The sequence below is a fragment of the Sphaeramia orbicularis genome, chromosome 10, assembly GCF_902148855.1.
Source record: "Sphaeramia orbicularis chromosome 10, fSphaOr1.1, whole genome shotgun sequence".
Lineage (NCBI taxonomy): Eukaryota > Metazoa > Chordata > Actinopteri > Kurtiformes > Apogonidae > Sphaeramia > Sphaeramia orbicularis.
The window spans coordinates 28142454-28162953 of NC_043966.1; the positions used below are offsets into that span (position 1 = coordinate 28142454).

Consider the following 20500-nt stretch of genomic DNA (forward strand, 5'->3'; position numbering starts at 1 on the left):
AATGGTTGTCAATGAGTTAAGAAACTTGTAAGTCGTTCACGAAGTCATAAAATCAGCACCAAGGACAGAGACAAACCGTATCTCTGTTCAAGACAAACAGACCGACTCGCCGCTTAGGGGTGAAAACACAAATGCATAGCTATGCAAGAATCTTATCACAGGCTCATCTTGGACACGTTCTTTGACGCTAAAAAAAATAATGTAACAGATTGGAACTATTATGACCACTTAATCACCAACTTCTGGGGAGTAAAACAGTAACAAAACACAAAAGTAGAAGAGGTGGAAATATGCATTATAAATAAATGACAACAAAAATAGTGTTCACCCAAATGACAAGAAGTTTTTGTAGGTACTTCAGAAAATCAACATTTTAATATTAAATTCTCCAGAATAAATAAAACCACATGCAAAACATTCACTGTAACTTTTGGAACATTGTCAATAATTCCACAAGTAAAGGTAAAGAAAAGTAGAAACCCCCCTAAAATAATCATATCAAAGACTTGGTTGTGAGTGTACATCAGAGCAAACAAAATATTATTAACTGCCAGGATTTCAGACGTATAATAACTCTGACTAACCTCTACACAATTCAAACCTCGAGTGTTTTTTTTTTGTTTGTTTTGTTTTTTTTGCTTAGCACACATAAAATCACTTTCAGTATTAGCAAGACCTTGGAAAAATGGTAATAATTAAGTAATACTTAAAGTAAAGCAACTGTTCCTACCTCAGGAGAAGAGTCTCCATCGCCAAATGCGTCAGAAAAGTCTGTTAGACTTTTCTTCAGAGTCTGATCAGCAGGAAGAGTGTTATCATTGTAAGATGAAACGAACTTAAAGTCACTGGTTCTAGATCCTGTTGTCAAATAGGCGTCATAATTGTAAGTGCTGCGTAAAGTTCCTGTTCCGTCAACATCTGCATAATTAGGAGGCAGATAAGCGCTGGGGATTGCAACTGCTCCATCAAACAACAGTCTGGGCTTTCTCCTGCGACAAAACCTCACACCCATGACAATGATGATGAACGTAAGGAAAATTGTAGAAACTGACACCAGTGCTATGATTAGGTATGAGGTTAATTTGGAATTCTTTTCGTCATAAGAAATGTCTTTCAGTTCTGGAACCTCAGCCAAGTTATCAGAAATAAGTAAATACATGGCACAGGTGGCAGAGAGAGGAGGCTGTCCGTTATCTTTCACTGACACAATAAGGTTCTGTTTCATGTTGTCAGATTCAGAAATGTCCCGCTGTGTCCTGATCTCTCCACTGTGGAGTCCAATAGTAAAAAGGCCAGGATCAGTGGATTTGACTATTTGATAGGACAGCCAGGCGTTCTGTCCAGAGTCCGCGTCCACAGCTATCACTTTGGACACCAAAGAGCCTCCGTGGGCAGCTTTGGGGACCAGCTCAGTCATGAAGGAGTTTCCCTCAGGGGTGGGGTACAGTATCTGAGGAGAGTTGTCATTCACATCTGATACAAACACACTGACTGTCACGTTGCTGCTGAGTGGAGGAGAACCGTTATCTCTGGCCATCACGTGGACTTTAAAACTCCTGAACTGCTCATAATCAAAAGACCTCACAGCGTGGATCACTCCCGTGTCTCCATTCACAGACAGATAGGAGGACACCGGGGCACCGTTCACCTCACCAGGTAACAGAGAATAAATCACTGTACCGTTTTGTCTCCAGTCCGGGTCTCGAGCAGTAACGGAACATAAAGTGGATCCAGGTTTGTTATTTTCAGTCACATATGCGCTGTAGGACTGCTCCTCAAACACAGGTGGGTTGTCATTTATGTCAGCTACAGATAACTGAACAGTTTTCGAGGAGGACAGAGGTGGAGAGCCCTCGTCAGTGGCAGTGATTGTAATGTTGTAATCAGACACTAGTTCACGGTCCAGTTGTTCTGTGGTCACCAGAGAATAGTAGTTTTTAATAGAAGGAACTAACTTAAAAGGGACACCTTGCTGAATGGAGCAGCGGACCTGTTTATTATTTTCTGAATCTCTATCCTGTACATTAATGATGCCCACCTCTGTACCAGGTGACACATTCTCAGGTATTGGGTTAGTCAGTGACTTCAAATACATAACCGGGGCATTGTCATTTACATCAGTGATATCAATAATGACTTTTGCCTCTGAGGAAAGGCCATAACCATCTTTTGCTTCGACATTCATTTCATATTTGGATCCTTCTTCATAATCTATGTCACCGGTTACAATTATTTCTCCGGTTTTCTCATCTATTGCAAAGAGCTTCCGTGATTTATCAGAGAGTCTGCTAAATTCATATGAAACCTCTCCATTTAAACCTTCATCAGCGTCTGATGCACTGACACTAATAACTACTGTTTTTAAAGGTGAGTTTTCCGGCAGCTTAGCTGTATAAACTGATTCCGTAAACACCGGGGCGTTATCATTAGCGTCAAGCACAATGACGTGTATTACTACTGTCCCGGATCTTCTGGGAGAACCACCGTCCACAGCAGTAAGCACCAATTTTATTTCCTGCTGCTCCTCACGGTCTAATTCCTTTTCCAAAATCAACTCACCATATTTATTTCCAGCACTTGTAGTCTGAATATTGAATGCAAAATGGGGGTTTTCTTGCAAAACATAGCTTTCAACTGCATTCTGGCCTATATCCGCATCGTGAGCTGCATTTACACGATACTTTGCGCCTTTGTCTGCTGATTCTGTAATTTCCAATTTCACATTGTCCTTCTGAAAAATTGGTGGGTTATCGTTTATATCCTGCACCTGTAGAGACACACGGTGTAGCTCCAATGGATTCTCCAATAGCAAGTCGAATTTAAGAACACAGGAGGGTTTGTCTGCGCAGTGCTCCTCTCTGTCTATTCTCTCCGCAACAAACAATTCCCCGCTTCGAAGGTTAATTCCGCAATATTGTCTGTCGCCTCCATCCAGATCAATACGAGCTTTTCGAGCAGACAATCTTCCCACATCGAGTCCGAGATCCTTGGCGATATTCCCAATAACAGATCCGCGTTTCAGCTCCTCTTGTACAGAATAGCTAAGGTCTCCGTGTGCGTGGTGAAGCACAACAAAGAAAAACACAAAGCCATAGGTCTGAAGACCCCACATTCTTCCAATTATCAATCAGTTCACTGCCAACCTTCAAAATATGTTAGCCGATCGGTCTATAAACCTTATTAGATCTCTTCGTGTGCTTTTAAGTCAACAGAGAAACATAGGATAGTAGATCCAGATAATGGGTGGAATGCAAAGAGGGCTGCAGTTTCCTATTTTTGCTGGCCTACAGTGACACCGTGAGTACAAAGGAAATATAACAGGTTTAGAACATGTAATATACTTATAAAACAATTGTCTGGCCCAATGGTTGAATAAAGGGCATTTTTATATAATGGTAACGTTTGATCAATACGTATTATGTAATTTCACTTTTCATTTGACGATGGATCTTTGTCTTTCTGTCATATGGCTTAATACGGTACTTACTTCCACCATATTTAACGGACAAAACTATCATAAACATGACAAAAAATATAGTGTCCCCCCTCTCCCAAAAATATTTTTCTAGTTTCCTGAAAAGAACACGTAAGTCAAACAAACTCTATATCATCATGTACACAATGTCTAAACACTCCTAAAATACAAATGAAGAGGAACAACAATTTCTAAATTAGGATGTCATAAAAAGGTGTAATAATATTTTTACAAAGAGAAAGAATGCTCTGTGTCGATGACATTATGCGTATTTTCTTTAGAAGAAGCGAATTTTATGGTTAAATGAGTTTAAGAAGGTGATGTAATAATGGTAGGTGTGTCAGTGTACGCGCAGAATTAACAACCCTAGATGTACAGTAGGTTGAAAAACAAAATATCACAGCACTGAAGTATGTAGATGTTACACAAAAAGATAACTGTACAGCACCACCACGTTATTTATAAAAGGACATAGAAGCATCTCGTGCATAGGAGCATATAATAACATAGTACCTCAAACCATTTGCATCAAGAAAAATGCAATGAGGCAGAGACAAGTCGCCCCAGAGCAGCCCTAAGAGCAGCACTTAGTTTCAGCACCAAGGACAGCACTAACACCTGCATTCATTAAGGCCAAGAACCCAAAACGTTGTAGCTTTCCTTGAATGGCACCAACAAAGACCAATACTATACTGACATCAAGACCCCTATAATGACCCACAGCGCATAAAATGTCTGCGTTCTGAGGTGTGAAAATGATTACCCCATCCGAAATACAAAAAAAGTACTCAAAAGAAAACATGCATCACCAAGCTCATATGGCCATGTAAAAAAAAAAAATCTTTAAAGTGACGTTTGTGTTGAAATCAAACAAAACAAATGGAAGCATCACAAATTATAACATATTAGTAATTTTATAAGTGGAAGAATACACGGATACAGGTTGTAATGGATTGATACAAGTTCCTACCTCAGGAGAGCCATCAAAATCTTCAAACTCCTCAGCAAAGTCCATCGGATTTTTCGTAAGAGTCTGGTCAGCAGGAAGAGTGTTATCATTGTAAGATGAAACGAACTTAAAGTCACTGGTTCTAGATCCTGTTGTCAAATAGGCGTCATAATTGTAAGTGCTGCGTAGAGTTCCCGTTCCATCAACATCTGCATAATTTGGTGGGAGATAACCGCCTGGAATTGCAACTGCTCCATCAAACAACAGCCTTGGCTTTCTCCTGTGACAAAACCTCACACCCAAGATTATGATAATAAAAGTAAGGAAGAATGTGGATACAGATACTAACGCAATAATCAAGTAAGACGTTAATTTGGAATTCTTCTCGTCATAGGAAATGTCTTTCAGTTCTGGAACCTCGGCCAGGTTATCAGAAATAAGTAAATACATGGCACATGTGGCAGAGAGAGGAGGCTGTCCGTTATCTTTCACTGACACAATAAGGTTCTGTTTCATGTTGTCAGATTCGGAAATGTCCCGCTGTGTCCTGATCTCTCCACTGTGGAGTCCAATAGTAAAAAGGCCAGGATCAGTGGATTTGACTATTTGATAGGACAGCCAGGCGTTCTGTCCAGAGTCCGCGTCCACAGCGATCACTTTGGACACCAGAGAGCCTCCGTGGGCAGCTTTGGGGACCAGCTCAGTCATGAAAGAGTTTCCCTCAGGGGTGGGGTACAGTATCTGAGGAGAGTTGTCATTCACATCAGATATAAACACACTAACTGTCACGTTGCTGCTGAGCGGAGGAGAACCGTTGTCTCTGGCCATCACGTGGACTTTAAAACTCCTGAACTGTTCATAATCAAACGACCTCACAGCGTGGATCACTCCCGTGTCTCCATTCACAGATAGATAGGAGGACACCGGGGCACCGTTCACCTCACCAGGTAACAGAGAATAAATCACTGTACCGTTTTGTCTCCAGTCGGGGTCTCGAGCAGTAACGGAACATAAAGTGGAGCCAGGTTTGTTATTTTCAGTCACATATGCGCTGTAGGACTGCTCCTCAAACACAGGTGGGTTGTCATTGATGTCAGCTACAGATAACTGAACAGTTTTCGAGGAGGACAGAGGTGGAGAGCCCTCGTCAGTGGCAGTGATTGTAATGTTGTAATCAGACACTAGTTCCCGGTCCAGTTGTTCTGTGGTCACCAGAGAATAGTAGTTTTTAATAGAAGGAACTAACTTAAAAGGGACACCTTGCTGAATGGAGCAGCGGACCTGTTTATTATTCTCAGAGTCTCTATCCTGTACATTAATAATGCCCACCTCTGTACCAGGTGACACGCTCTCTGGTACTGGACTGGTAAGTGATTTCAGGTGTATAATGGGAGCATTGTCATTGACGTCAGTAACATCGATAATAACCTTAGCATAAGAGGTTAATCCTAAACCATCTTTTGCTGTGAGACGAAGTTCAAATGATGAGGTTGTTTCATAGTCAATGGCACTTGTCAATTTTATATCACCTGTCTTATGATCTATGGCAAACACTGACCTAATGTCGTTTGAAATATGTCCAAAATCGTAAGTCACCTCTCCATTTAGTCCTTCATCTGCATCAGTAGCGCTCACTCTAAGGACGGTAGTATCTTGTGGAGAGTTTTCAGGCAGACTGGCTTTATACACGGCCTCGCTGAACACAGGGATATTATCGTTAGCGTCTAGTACGGTGACGTGGATGAGCACAGTACCTGATCTTTGTGGTGAACCGCTATCCAGAGCTGTAAGAAGTAGATCGATTTCTTTTAATTTTTCACGGTCAAGCTCATTGTTTAGGACAAGTTCCACGGAATTTGTTCCAACGCCCAGAATAAAATAGTCATTCTTTTGGAGGTCGTATGCCTGAACGGAATATTTACCTATATCAACATCATGTGCTTCTTCTATTGGAAAACGAGCACCTTTTACAGCTGATTCACTGATATCTATATGGATCAGTTCTTTGTTAAACTGAGGAGAATTGTCATTTATGTCTTGGACATGGAGGTTAATTCGATGCAATTCTAACGGATTCTCTAACATGAGCTCTTGTTTGAGGACGCAGGATGCTTTGTCTCCACAAAGGCCTTCTCTGTCAATCCGCTCGGCAACAGTCAGATCCCCATTACGGAGGTTTACATCACAATAACGTTTGTCGCTTCCTTCAGTATCGATTCGGGCGTTTCTTGACGATAGTTTATTGATATTAAGGCCCAGATCTTTAGCAATATTTCCGATCACGGATCCATGTCTCATTTCCTCCGGAAAAGAATAGTTTATATCCGCACTGACAAAACGCAAACAAAACAGCATTAATACATCAACAGCCACGATTTGTATTGGGAATCCACTGACAATCATGGTGAAGGAGTCCAAGCCAGTATGGCAGAACCGCGAATGGAAAACAAGTAAAAGAAACCCAGCGAAGTACGAGCCTCTGTTGAAGATCTACTGCAGCAGACAATCTAAACTCAAATTGTGCCTGGAGAGAAGTGGGTGTATATCAAAAGAATTTAACAGCTGGTGCATTGCGACATCGTGAGTCTGGTCAAGAAATTACACAGATCAACTCCGCACAAACAGAAAAACAGCCATCTACACAGATCACATAAAGTCGCGTAAAAAAATATTAGACCATCAAAAGTAATAAAAAATAATGATTATGTAATCAAGTACTAACTCCTGTGTGTATCATGTGACTAAAACAGACAGAAAAGAAAAAAATGGAATGCCGAAAAGCACTGTTTTTGGCAGTACAATGCCACAGCTACTGATGTCAGAACTTAAGTAATTTTGGTTATTATCAAGAAAACATGGAAAATGGCTAGATAGCAGCTCGAAATTAAACTCTTATGAGCTATTTTTTTTGTTATCATTATATTTGTCCAAACAAATGTACCTTTAATTGTACTAGACATTAAAATGAACAAGAAATTGAAGAAAACGAGGGTGGTTGTAAATGTAGGTGTATTAAGTAACGTGAGAAAGGGTGTCAATGAAACAAAAGTAAATTATCAATGAGAGCTCCATGCTGTCCACTGCTTTCAAGGTATAGAAACTATTCCAATATCTCAGACTATTTATTACTTCGTTAAAAACAAATCTAAAACTTAAAAAAAAAAAAGATTTAATCATTTTTTTGTGAATAAATGTGACTTCAGGTGGCAATAGCATCCATAGAAAGTATTTTTGACGCATGAAACACCGTAATCAAATGAAGAATACGATATGTTGAGTAAATAACGAAAGGAAAGATCAACCCCTGAATACGAGAGGAACTGACTACCTATTCAATATTATCTGAAAACACAGACTTGAATAAAAACAATAATAAGGCTACACAAACAAAATCTTCAAGAAGCCGGAAAACAGCTAACACAATTAGAGCAATTCAGATAGTATATATGATGCATTAGCCTTTATTAAGTTAAAAAGAATGTACACGGTGTATTATAAATTACCAATTTGAGCTTGACTTTACAAAACTTTGGATAAATTGGACAAGGTTACAACATCTGTTCTTAAATTCCCTTCTCATCAAAATATTATTCAAAAGACATACGGTGAAAATACACGCAGTGCATAGCCATCAAAAAGGACAGATAAATGGTTAATGTGTTTCAAAACAGAGTTTACTGCATGTACTCTGTTCACCATTAAGTTGGAATAGTTTTGTTTTCAGACACACTACTCCTTTTATTCCTATTTATAAACAGGATTGATACTGCTCCATCAAACAGCAGTTTGGGCTTTTTCCGGCGACAAAACCTCACAAAGTATGATTAAAATAGAAGTAAAGAAAAATGTAGACACAGACACCAACGCAACGATTAAGTAAGATGTCAACTTGGAATTCTTCTCATCATAAGAAATGTCTTTCTGTTGTGGAACCTCAGCCAAGTTATCATAAATAAGTAAATACATGGCACAAGTGGTAGAGAGAGGAGGCTGTCCGTTATCTTTCACTGAAAAAATGGTCTGTAGTGACACCACGAGTGCAAACGATAGAAAACAATCCATTGTGAAATCTACAGTGGAGTCAAAGTGCAGGTTCATTTGAATGGTATTCAATAAGTAAAGAAACTTGAAAGTCGTTCACGGAGTCATAAATTCAGCACCGGGGACAGAGACACACCGTAGCTCTGATCAAGACAAAAAGACCGACTCGCGGCTTAGGGGTGAAAATACAAATGCATAGCTATGCAAGAATAATGAATCTTATCACAGTCTCATCTTGTACAAGCCCTGTAATGCTAAAAGAATAATGTAACAAATTGGAGCTAGTAGCACCACTTAATTACCAGCTTCTCAGGAGTACAACAGCAAGCCAACACACTAAAAGTGGAGCAGGTCGAAATATACATTATAGATGACAAAAAAAAAAAAAACAAAAAAAAAAAAAACGTGTTCACTCACATAATATTACTTTTTTGTCCTGCATGTACTTCAAAAATGCATTTTAATACTAAACTTTGCAAATAAATAAAACAGCATGCAATATATTCACTGTAACCTTTGGAGAATTATTAATATTGTGCAAGTAAAGGTAAAGATACGCAGAAACCCTCCTCAGAATAATTATTTTCAAGACTGGCTTGTGAGTGTACATCACAGCAAACAAAATATCATTAACTGACAGGAAATCAGTCGAATAACAACTCTGACCAACCTTTACACAATTCAAACCTCGACAGTTTTCTGCTTAACACACATGAAGTCACTTTCAATATAAGCAAGAGCTTGGAAAAATTGTAATAATTATTTAATACGTGAAGTAATCAACTGTTCCTACCTCAGGAGAAGAGTCACAATCTCCAAATGCATCAGAAAAGTCTGTTAGACTTTTCTTCAGAGTCTGGTCAGCAGGCAGAGTGTTGTCATTGTAGGATGAAACGAACTTAAAGTCACTGGTTCTAGATCCTGTTGTCAAATAGGCGTCATAATTGTAAGTGCTGCGTAAAGTTCCTGTTCCATCAACATCTGCGTAATTAGGAGGCAGATAAGCGCTGGGGATTGCAACTGCTCCATCAAACAACAGTCGGGGCTTTCTCCTGCGACAAAACCTCACACCCATGATGATAATAATGAAGGTAAGGAAAATTGTGGAAACGGACACCAGTGCTATGATTAGATATGATGTAAGTTTGGAATTCTTTTCATCATAAGAAATATCTTTCAGTTCTGGAACTTCAGCCAAGTTATCAGAAATAAGTAAATACATGGCACAGGTGGCAGAGAGAGGAGGCTGTCCGTTATCTTTCACTGACACAATAAGGTTCTGTTTCATGTTGTCAGATTCAGAAATGTCCCGCTGTGTCTTGATCTCTCCACTGTGGAGTCCAATAGTAAAAAGGCCAGGATCAGTGGATCTGACTATTTGATAGGACAGCCAGGCGTTCTGTCCAGAGTCCGCGTCCACAGCTATCACTTTGGACACCAGAGAGCCTCCGTGGGCAGCTTTGGGGACAAGCTCAGTCATGAAGGAGTTTCCCTCCGGGGTGGGGTACAGTATCTGAGGAGAGTTGTCATTCACATCAGATACAAACACACTCACTGTCACGTTGCTGCTGAGCGGAGGAGAACCGTTATCTCTGGCCATCACGTGGACTTTAAAACTCTTGAACTGTTCATAATCAAACGACCTCACAGCGTGGATCACTCCCGTGTCTCCATTCACAGACAGATAGGAGGACACCGGGGCACCGTTCACCTCACCAGGTAACAGAGAATAAATCACTGTACCGTTTTGTCTCCAGTCGGGGTCTCGAGCAGTAACGGAACATAAAGTGGAGCCAGGTTTGTTATTTTCAGTCACATATGCGCTGTAGGACTGCTCCTCAAACACAGGTGGGTTGTCATTGATGTCTGCTACAGATAACTGAACAGTTTTAGAGGAGGACAGAGGTGGAGAGCCCTCGTCAGTGGCAGTGATTGTAATGTTGTAATCAGACACTAGTTCACGGTCCAGTTGTTCTGTGGTCACCAGAGAATAGTAGTTTTTAATAGAAGGAACTAACTTAAAAGGGACACCTTGCTGAATGGAACAGCGGACCTGTTTATTATTCTCAGAGTCTCTATCCTGTACATTAATGATGCCTACTTCTGCACCAGGTGACACGTTTTCAGATATGGGGTTAGAAAGTGATTTCAAGTAAATAGCTGGGGGGTTATCATTAACGTCTGTTATATCTATTATAACTGTGCAATAAGAATTCAGACCTGGTCCGTCTTTTGCTGTTATTCGCAGTTCAATGGAAGCCTCGTTCTCATAATCAATAGAGCCGGTGACTCGTATCTCTCCCGTCTTTGGATCAAGTGAAAACAACGAAGCATGATCATCTGATACATGATCAAAACTATATGTAATTACACCGTTGGGTCCTGCGTCTGCATCAGTAGCGCTTACTGCAACAACTAGTGTATCTAAAGGAGAGTTTTCAGGTAGACTTGTCTTGTAAACGGCCTGATCAAAAACTGGTGCGTTATCATTTGCATCCAGAATAGTGATGTGTATGACTGCAGTCCCTGACCTTTGTGGAGAACCACCATCGCTAGCTGTAAGTAGTAGTTTAAATTCTTCGTCCTGCTCCCGGTCTAATTTTTTAAGTAAAACCAGATTGCAGTGTTTGCGCCCACTACCCTCTGTATCTACACCAATGGTAAAATGCTCATTATTCTCTATGTCGTAGCGCTGGACTGTATTTGTACCGATATCTGCATCGTGGGCTCCAGTTATCAAGAATTTAGTCCCCTTCTCTGCTGATTCTGTGATTTCAAATGAAATCAAGTCCTCACTGAAGTGTGGGGCGTTGTCGTTTATATCTTGCACATTAATGCTGATACGATGAAGCTCTAATGGGCTTTCCAACACAAGCTCTTCTTTTACAACACAAGATGCCTTCTTACCACAAAGGCCTTCTCTGTCGATCCTGTCTGCAACAATCAAATCGCCAGTGCCCAAATTAATATCACAGTATCGTTTGTCATTTCTGTCCGTATCAATACGAGCTTTCCGAGAGGAAAGTGTAGCAATCCCAAGGCCGAGGTCTTTGGCAATATTTCCAATCACAGATCCGCGTTTCATCTCTTCAACAATGGAGTAGCTCACATCTCCAGATACCAAATACACGGTGAGGAAAAGGCAAACAACTGAACGGAAATTCTTGGCAAATCCATTATGTACGGTCCCCATGACAGGCCAGACGTTGACAAAAAAACTGACGAAGGACGACTATATTCCAGTGTATGATTAAATACCCCAGTATCTAAATGCGATATTTTTGTGGTCTCCCTTACCGACAAAATACAGCACCACAGCAGACCTTCGCAATGGTGGAAGGGAACGAATGGAGCAGCTGACATTTGCTTCCTTTGTGAGTGCACAGTGACACCACGAGTTTTAAATCAGTTATTGCACCGAAAATTATATCATGCAATTCAATGATTTCTTGACGTATCTTTTTATCTACATTGTGAATGAAAAATAGTACATGGCCTCTATATTTTTGTCACTGATCCAGCCATTAAGTCTAGGTTTAAGTTACACAATTATACAAAGACTAACGTTTTACCTGTAATGTAAGTTGTCTAAAATAACCTAAATGATGTGACAGTCAGCAGAGAAAGTCTTTCTCATAATTATTTTTGATGATTAAAAAAAAATAGTGAACCCCACAACTTTTAAAGGTGAAACTTTACAAAGAAAAATAGTTGAACATAAGTATGACAAAACACATATTTAAAGTATGCCTTACACCATAGCTAAGTGGAAGAAGATTAATTAATACTAAATAGCAATTATTCAGCCTTCTCATTAATTGATAGTTAGAGTACCCTATTCATACAAACATAAATCCAATTAGCAAATCAGAGTCAGGGAAGCGATTACAGTTTCAACACAGATAAGCATGGTGGTGTGAAAGTACTGCCTTAAAATAATCACATATTTACAGTACACCACATGTTTGGACATACTCACTGTGGAACATATGTATATGTATTTGACCTTGTTTAATAAGTTGCCTCGATAAATTTCCTTATTAAAGTTTAAATATAAACCCAAAATCAAGGTAATAACTTGTGTTCATATCATATTTAATGTCTTCAAAGTGAAATGAAATATGTTCATTCAGGACATTACACAAGTTTGATACACTATTTAAAGTAGAATTGCATAGTTATTACCATGCAGCATTAAGAAATAGTCCAAACTAACACTGTGTTTCATTCACTGAAAATACAGATTAATTGTAGTTATGTTGTATACTAGATCCTTAAAGTTCTATCTAAGACCAGTTGAGATAACCAGCAAAAATGGTTTGGTTAGTATATATCAATGTCACCTGAAGCAAGAATGTATTACACAAAATCACATTTACTAACAAACTAAATTCTTTCAACTACTAAAGACAATCTTACAATCATACCAAACTGTCTTTTTTTATGGGAAAATATGGTGATATACCTGTGAGTAATGACAGAAGATCATTTAAGAATCGAACAAAAAATAAATAAATAAAAAGAAACCAAAGCAGCAGCAAACAGCAATGCCTATTATATATCCTTATAGAGATCCACACTGGTGCAAGGCAGTTCTGAGTGTGCAATGTTGAATGAGATGAAATCAGAAGCTGAAATTGCATAGTGCACACTAAATATTTACATCTATTATACACTGCCCAAATGTGTATCACTGGAGAAAAAGGGAATCGTTGACTTAAATCAGCTAAACAAAACTTCAAGTGAAATCCTGACCGTTGAATATACATGTGCATGACGTGAATAGTTAAAAAAAGTAAAATAAAATAAAATAATAATACGTAAGAAAAACTGAAAACAATAAAGGATAAAAATTGATTTTCTCACCCCAGGTGATGTATCGCAGTCTCCAAACGGTTCACCAAAGTCTGTTGGACTTTTTTTAATGGTCTGGTCAGCGGGAAGTGTGTTGTCATTGTAGGATGAAACAAACTTAAAGTCACTGGTTCTAGATCCTGTTGTCAAATAGGCGTCATAATTGTAAGCGCTGCGTAAAGTTCCTGTTCCATCAACATCTGCATAATTTGGAGGAAAATAACCACTGGGGATTGCAACTGCTCCATCAAACAACAGTCTGGGCTTTCTCCTACGACAAAACCTCACACCCATGACGACGATGATGAATGTTAGAAAGAATGTGGACACAGAAACCAGTGCAATTATTAGATAGGAAGTCAGCTTGGAATTCTTCTCATCATAAGAAATGTCTTTCAGTTCTGGAACCTCAGCCAAGTTATCAGAAATAAGTAAATACATGACACAGGTGGCAGAGAGAGGAGGCTGTCCGTTATCTTTCACTGACACAATAAGGTTCTGTTTCATGTTGTCAGATTCAGAAATGTCCCGCTGTGTCCTGATCTCTCCACTGTGGAGTCCAATAGTAAAAAGGCCAGGATCAGTGGATTTGACTATTTGATAGGACAGCCAGGCGTTCTGTCCAGAGTCTGCGTCCACAGCTATCACTTTGGACACCAGAGAGCCTCCGTGGGCAGCTTTGGGGACCAGCTCAGTCATGAAGGAGTTTCCCTCCGGGGTGGGGTACAGTATCTGAGGAGAGTTGTCATTCACATCAGATACAAACACACTGACTGTTACGTTGCTGCTGAGCGGAGGAGAACCGTTATCTCTGGCCATCACGTGGACTTTAAAACTCCTGAACTGTTCATAATCAAACGACCTCACAGCGTGGATCACTCCCGTGTCTCCATTCACAGACAGATAGGAGGACACCGGGGCACCGTTCACCTCACCAGGTAACAGAGAATAAATCACTGTACCGTTTTGTCTCCAGTCCGGGTCTCGAGCGGCAACGGAACATAAAGTGGAGCCAGGTTTGTTATTTTCAGTCACATATGCGCTGTAGGACTGCTCCTCAAACACAGGTGGGTTGTCATTGATGTCAGCTACAGATAACTGAACAGTTTTCGAGGAGGACAGAGGTGGAGAGCCCTCGTCAGTGGCAGTGATTGTAATGTTGTAATCAGACACTAGTTCACGGTCCAGTTGTTCTGTGGTTACAAGAGAATAATAGTTTTTTAGGGAAGAAATTAATTTAAAAGGAACATGTTGCTGAATGAAGCAGCGAACCTGTCCGTCACTGTCAGAGTCTCTATCCTGAACGTTAATAATGCCCACCTCAGTACCAGGAGGGGTGTCTTCGGGTATGGGGTTTTTCAAGGACTTAATAGATGTCACAGGCGCGTTATCATTGATATCCGTTATGTCAATTATTAATGTACATGAGGACACTAATCCGAGACCATCTTTGGCTGTAATTTGCATTTCATAAGTAGTGAGCTCCTCATAATCTATTGATCCACTCACTCTCACTTCACCAGATGACTGATCAAGAGAAAACACGCTATTACTTTCATCTGAAATATGATCAAATTCATATGTGACATCTCCATTGACTCCCTCATCTGCGTCAGTTGCGTGTACTGTGATTACTACAGTATCTATAGGAGCGTTTTCTGGTAGACTGGCTTTATAAATCGGTTTTTCAAACACCGGAGCGTTGTCATTAGCATCCAGTACTGTAACGTGAATCACAGCAGTCCCGGATCTCTGAGGCGTGCCTCCGTCAGTTGCAACGAGCACAATTTTTAGCTCTTGTTGTTGCTCTCTGTCCAGCTCTTTCTCCAAAATTAGCTCACTGTATTTTCCTCCTCCACTTTTTGAATTTATGTTTAATCTGAAGTATTCATTTGCCTCGATACTATAACCCTGAATTGCGTTTTGTCCGATATCTGCATCATGGGCCTCATCTAACCGAAAGCGACTCCCTTTGGTTGCAGATTCATGAATTTCGAATTTTATTATACTCTTTTTAAACTGTGGCGAATTATCATTGATATCTTGAATGTGAACACTAATACGATGCAGCTCTAATGGTTCCTCCAAGACTAGTTCATGCTTTAAAACACAAGACGCTTTTTTACCACAAAGCCCCTCTCTGTCAATCCTTTCGGCAACAAAGATGTCTCCAGTACTCAGATTAATATCACAGTAACGTTTGCTGTTCCCGTCTGCATCAATACGAGCCCTTCGAGCAGATAGCATGCCCATTTCAAGTCCAAGATCTTTCGCTATATTTCCAAAAACTGATCCACTTTTCATCTCCTCTGGAATAGAATAAGATACGTCTCCACAGGCGCCATGCAGCGTCAGAAGAAATACTCCAAAGTAAAGAACCGGGCTGATCTTCGAAAATCCATTAAATCCCATTTTCCTGAAGGACCAGGGCCACTTCAAACGCACTCAATACATGTAAATTACCAGACAAACTGAAATCTCGTTCAGACAGTATCAGAAATCCACTCGCAAACGGTACAGCTCTCACAAAAGGGCAGTCTCTGCTGATTTGGAAATGGTTAAGTACACGACTAACACGACAGCACCACCGAGTAAAGTTGGCTCATAGCGACGCTGTGAGTGAAGCAGGGGTATTACAGTAGATTTAATATTGTTTTATGGTGAAAAAAAAAAAACTAATTGCAGACTGTAAGCAAATCTAATGAATATTACAAGATATAAGTGGAAAAAGCACTGAGAAACATGAGGTTATCAAATTGGTTGTAAAATCCCGTGTGTGTTTACGCTGTAAATAAGCTGTATCTCAGAACAGTAACTGAACATCAATGAAGGCCAGGTTGTTTCAGTACCATGGACAGAAACTCACATGACGGAACGTGCGTCGCTAACAAATGCGCAGCGGTCTGCTGACCAAACGTGAGCTGAAGGTAAACCACAAGCACAATATTTTTTCGAAACTCAAATTTTCAATACAACTCACTCCACAAAAGAAAAAAGCAAAAACGTTATTTTAACCACAAAAATAAGCAAATAATATTTAGTCCTTTGGCAAAGCTTTCATAGTATGTGCTACAATGCATTATATGTTTTCCAATGACTGTTTGAAAAAAGCGCATTCGCCTACCTCTGCAGGCTCTGGAGAATCTTCAAATGCCACAGCAAAATCGGTGGGGCTTTTCCTCAGAGTTTGGTCAGCAAGAAGTGTGTTGTCATTGTAAGAAGAGACGAACTTAAAGTCACTGGTTCTAGATCCTGTTGTCAAGTAGGCGTCATAATTGTAATTGCTGCGTAAAGTTGCGGTTCCATCAACATCTGCGTAATTTGGAGGGAGATAAGCACTGGGGATTGCAACTGCTCCATCAAACAACAGTCTGGGCTTTCTCCTACGACAAAACCTCACACCCATGACGATGATGATAAAGGTAAGGAAAATTGTAGAAACTGACACCAGCGCTATGATGAGGTATGAGGTCAACTTAGAATTCTTCTCATCATAAGAAATGTCCTTCAGTTCTGGAACCTCAGCCAAGTTATCAGAAATAAGTAAATACATGGCACAGGTGGCAGAAAGAGGAGGATGTCCGTTATCTTTCACTGACACAATAAGGTTCTGTTTCATGTTGTCAGATTCAGAAATGTCCCGCTGTGTCCTGATCTCTCCACTGTGGAGTCCAATAGTAAAAAGGCCAGGATCAGTGGATTTGACTATTTGATAGGACAGCCAAGCGTTCTGTCCAGAGTCCGCGTCCACAGCTATCACTTTGGACACCAGAGAGCCTCCGTGGGCAGCTTTGGGGACCAGCTCAGTCATGAAGGAGTTTCCCTCCGGGGTGGGATACAGTATCTGAGGAGAGTTGTCATTCACATCTGATACAAACACACTGACTGTCACGTTGCTGCTGAGCGGAGGAGAACCGTTATCTCTGGCCATCACGTGGACTTTAAAACTCCTGAACTGCTCATAATCAAAAGACCTCACAGCGTGGATCACTCCCGTGTCTCCATTCACAGACAGATAGGAGGACACCGGGGCACCGTTCACCTCACCAGGTAACAGAGAATAAATCACTGTACCGTTTTGTCTCCAGTCGGGGTCTCGAGCACTAACAGAACATAAAGTGGATCCAGGTTTGTTATTTTCAGTCACATATGCGCTGTAGGACTGCTCCTCAAACACAGGTGGGTTGTCATTGATGTCAGCTACAGATAACTGAACAGTTTTCGAGGAGGACAGAGGTGGAGAGCCCTCGTCAGTGGCAGTGATTGTAATGTTGTAATCAGACACTAGTTCACGGTCCAGTTGTTCTGTGGTCACCAGCGAAAAGTAATTTTTAATTGAAGGGACTAACTTAAAAGGGACACCTTGTTGAATGGAACAGCGGACCTGTTTATTATTCTCAGAGTCTCTATCTTGTACATTTATGATGCCCACCTCTGTACCAGGTGATGCGTTCTCAGGTATGGGGTTGGTAACAGATTTTAAATGTATTATGGGAGGGTTATCATTTACATCCGTTAAGTCTATGTAAACTTTAGCATAAGAACTTAATCCAAGTCCATCTTTAGCCATGACTCGCAGTTCGAACGCCTTTTTCTTTTCAAAATCAGTGTTACCAATTACTTTTATTTCTCCAGTTTTACCGTCAATCGAAAAGATCTTTTCATCTGTCTCTGAAACGTGACCAAAGTCATAGGTCACTTCGCCATTCATCCCATCATCTGCATCAGTGGCACTTACTATAACCACTACAGTATCAAGGGGGGAGTTTTCAGGAAGAGAGGCTTTATAAACTGTCTGGGTAAACACTGGGGCGTTATCATTAGCATCCAGTACAGTGACCTGAATCATTACTGTTCCCGATCGCTGTGGAGAACCTCCATCAGCTGCCGTTAGAGACAAAAGAATCTCTTGCTGTGTCTCTCGATCAAGTTTATTTTCTAGAACTAATTCAACTTTGTTCGCGTCAATCATCAAAATAAAATTGTTATTATTTTGTAGGCTGTACTTCTGAACAGAATTCTGACCGATATCTGCGTCGTGTGCTTCTTCTATGGAGAAACGAGTACCTTTTTCTGCTGACTCGCTTATTTCCATTCTAATTATTTCTCTTTTGAATTGCGGATTGTTGTCATTGATGTCCTGAATGTGCAAATTTAGACGATGTAATTCTAAAGGATTTTCCAGCACAAGCTCCTGGGTTAGGATGCACGATGGTTTAGTACCACAAAGAGACTCTCTGTCGAGTCGCTCAGCAACACTCAGATCTCCGTTTATCAAATGTATAACAGAAAATCTTTCGTTATTCTCTTCGGAATCAATGCGGGCCTTGCGGGTTGCCAATGTATTTACATCAAGACCAAGATCCTTGGCGATATTCCCAATTACAGTGCCTGGTTTCATCTCCTCCGGGATAGAATAGCTCACCTCGGCAGATATTGTCTTCATCGCAAACAGAAAGAGGATAAAGCGGGTTATGAGTCCAAGCTTTGAAAATCCTTTGGCTTCCATTATTCCAAACGTCAAATATCCACTAAAAGACAAAATTATGTAGTTTTGTGTCACTCCCAAAAGCACTTAGGATGAATAAAACACGGCAAATTCAAATCCAGAAATCAGCACCATAATGTCACAGCTCATGCACGTAGACTATTGAATAGACAAACACATAGAAGGAGCAATGGGAGGAGATCTTGTAATATGCAGCACTGCCTATTTCTAGAAAACTGGTAGACAGCGACACGGTGTGTTTATGCTAAAGCATGACGCGGTGAGGTACGTGGCATGCACTGACTTCTTCCCAGTTAGTGCAGAAAAGAAGAGCAATATCTGATACAGCTTATATTAAACACGCAGTAGTGTTTTAGACGCACACACGCACACAAACACACATTACAACAAAACCTGCAGTCATCACCTTAAACTGACATTCCAATCCAAGATCCATGAATGCAACTTTCATCTTAAGTCAAAACATCGTGCCATTTCAAAAAACTGAGTAAGGGAATTAAAGTCGTTTACGGTTGCAACGGTATTTCAGATCAAAACTGAACACTTTCAACAGACACAGTTTTGTTTTGTTTTTTATCTGAAATGAAAAAAGGCCTATTTTTAATCCAAAAGAAAACATATATAAATTGCAGAATATTTCTATATTTTTAAACAAGAGACATATAAACGGATAGTTTGAAAACTACAAGTATAACTGTCATCGCCCTATTACATTCCAGCATCCCAGGCAACTATTTCAGTAAGCAAATGTGTTTGTAAATATGACTGTCAACCATAAACTGATTGCAGTCAGTATTACTTAGAGCAACTTTATGTGCAATCCAGTCTCACCTGCCTTTTAAATTATCTGCACTGATAACTCAAACTATGTGTTGAAAAAAATCTAGTCACCTACAAATTCTGTTAAAAAAGTAAAAGATACCTAAAGAGAAACAAACGGCATGTTCATGTTGAAAAGGTACAATCGATGTCTGAGAAGGGTGAATGTGCTTGAGATAAACAGTTATGTTACATAAGGAAATGTGAACTAAAGTATCAAGGTTTTAAGGTTAAGTATCAAGGTCTTAAGGTTGTGACTCTTACTATCACTATGAAATCATATACTTTGTGATTGAATGCAGAAATATGGATCAACACAATCAGATTTTCTTGAGGTTTAAAAAAAAAAACAAAAACATGGTACAGAATCATTTGACACCCCACCACCTCCCCTTTAAATTAGTCATGTGGTAACTATATCTGATAAAAAAAAAAAAAAGAAAGAAATGAACGTATGAAAAAAAAAAAAAATCTTACCTCGTCACAATCGTTAAAAGCGTCCAGAAAGTCTGTTGGACTTTTTTTTAACGTCTCTCCTGCAGGCAGGGTGTTGTCATTGTATGATGAAACAAACTTAAAATCACTTGTTCTGGATCCTGTTGTCAAATAGGCGTCATAATTGTAAGTGCTGCGTAAAGTTCCTGTTCCATCAACATCAGCGTAATTAGGAGGCAGATAAGCGCTGGGGATTGCAACTGCTCCATCAAACAACAGTCTGGGCTTTCTCCTGCGACAAAACCTCACACCCAGTATGATAATGATGAAGGTCAAGAAAAAGGTTGAGACGGAAACCAAAGCAATAATCAAATAAGTTGTCAATTTAGAACTGTTTTCATTGTAAGAAACATCCTTT

The 20500-nt window shown here is 40.0% G+C and overlaps 2 protein-coding genes across 21 annotated transcripts in view; both read right to left on the reverse strand.

The window, feature by feature from the left end:
- LOC115426731 (protocadherin gamma-C5-like) overlaps window positions 1–20500 on the reverse strand; it is a 332740-nt gene that overhangs the window by 275164 nt on the left and 37076 nt on the right. Inside the window, exons 1-2 of one of the 20 annotated variants that reach the window (XM_030144921.1) lie at window positions 9655–11779; window positions 4446–4841 (exon numbers count right to left, since the gene is read on the reverse strand). The exons of 16 other annotated variants lie outside the window; for them this stretch is intronic. In XM_030144921.1, coding sequence (XP_030000781.1) covers window positions 4446–4841; window positions 9655–11658 — 2400 coding nt within the window. In that variant the 5' untranslated portion in view covers window positions 11659–11779. Of the gene's footprint in view, window positions 1–4445; window positions 6907–9654; window positions 11780–13331; window positions 15851–20500 lie in introns of those variants that run through there. 3 more of the 20 variants (XM_030144925.1, XM_030144920.1, XM_030144935.1) reach the window with 3 other exon arrangements.
- On the reverse strand, window positions 707–3226 carry LOC115427491 (protocadherin gamma-A12-like). Its single transcript, XM_030146070.1, has one exon. It carries the CDS (start codon window positions 3110–3112, stop codon window positions 707–709), a length of 2406 nt encoding a protein of 801 aa, XP_030001930.1. The 5' UTR covers window positions 3113–3226.

What these genes read in the sequence shown, in the direction of transcription:
- LOC115427491 (XM_030146070.1), bottom strand. Translation starts at nt 3,112, where the DNA reads ATGTGGGGTCTTCAGACCTATGGCTTTGTGTTTTTCTTTGTTGTGCTT.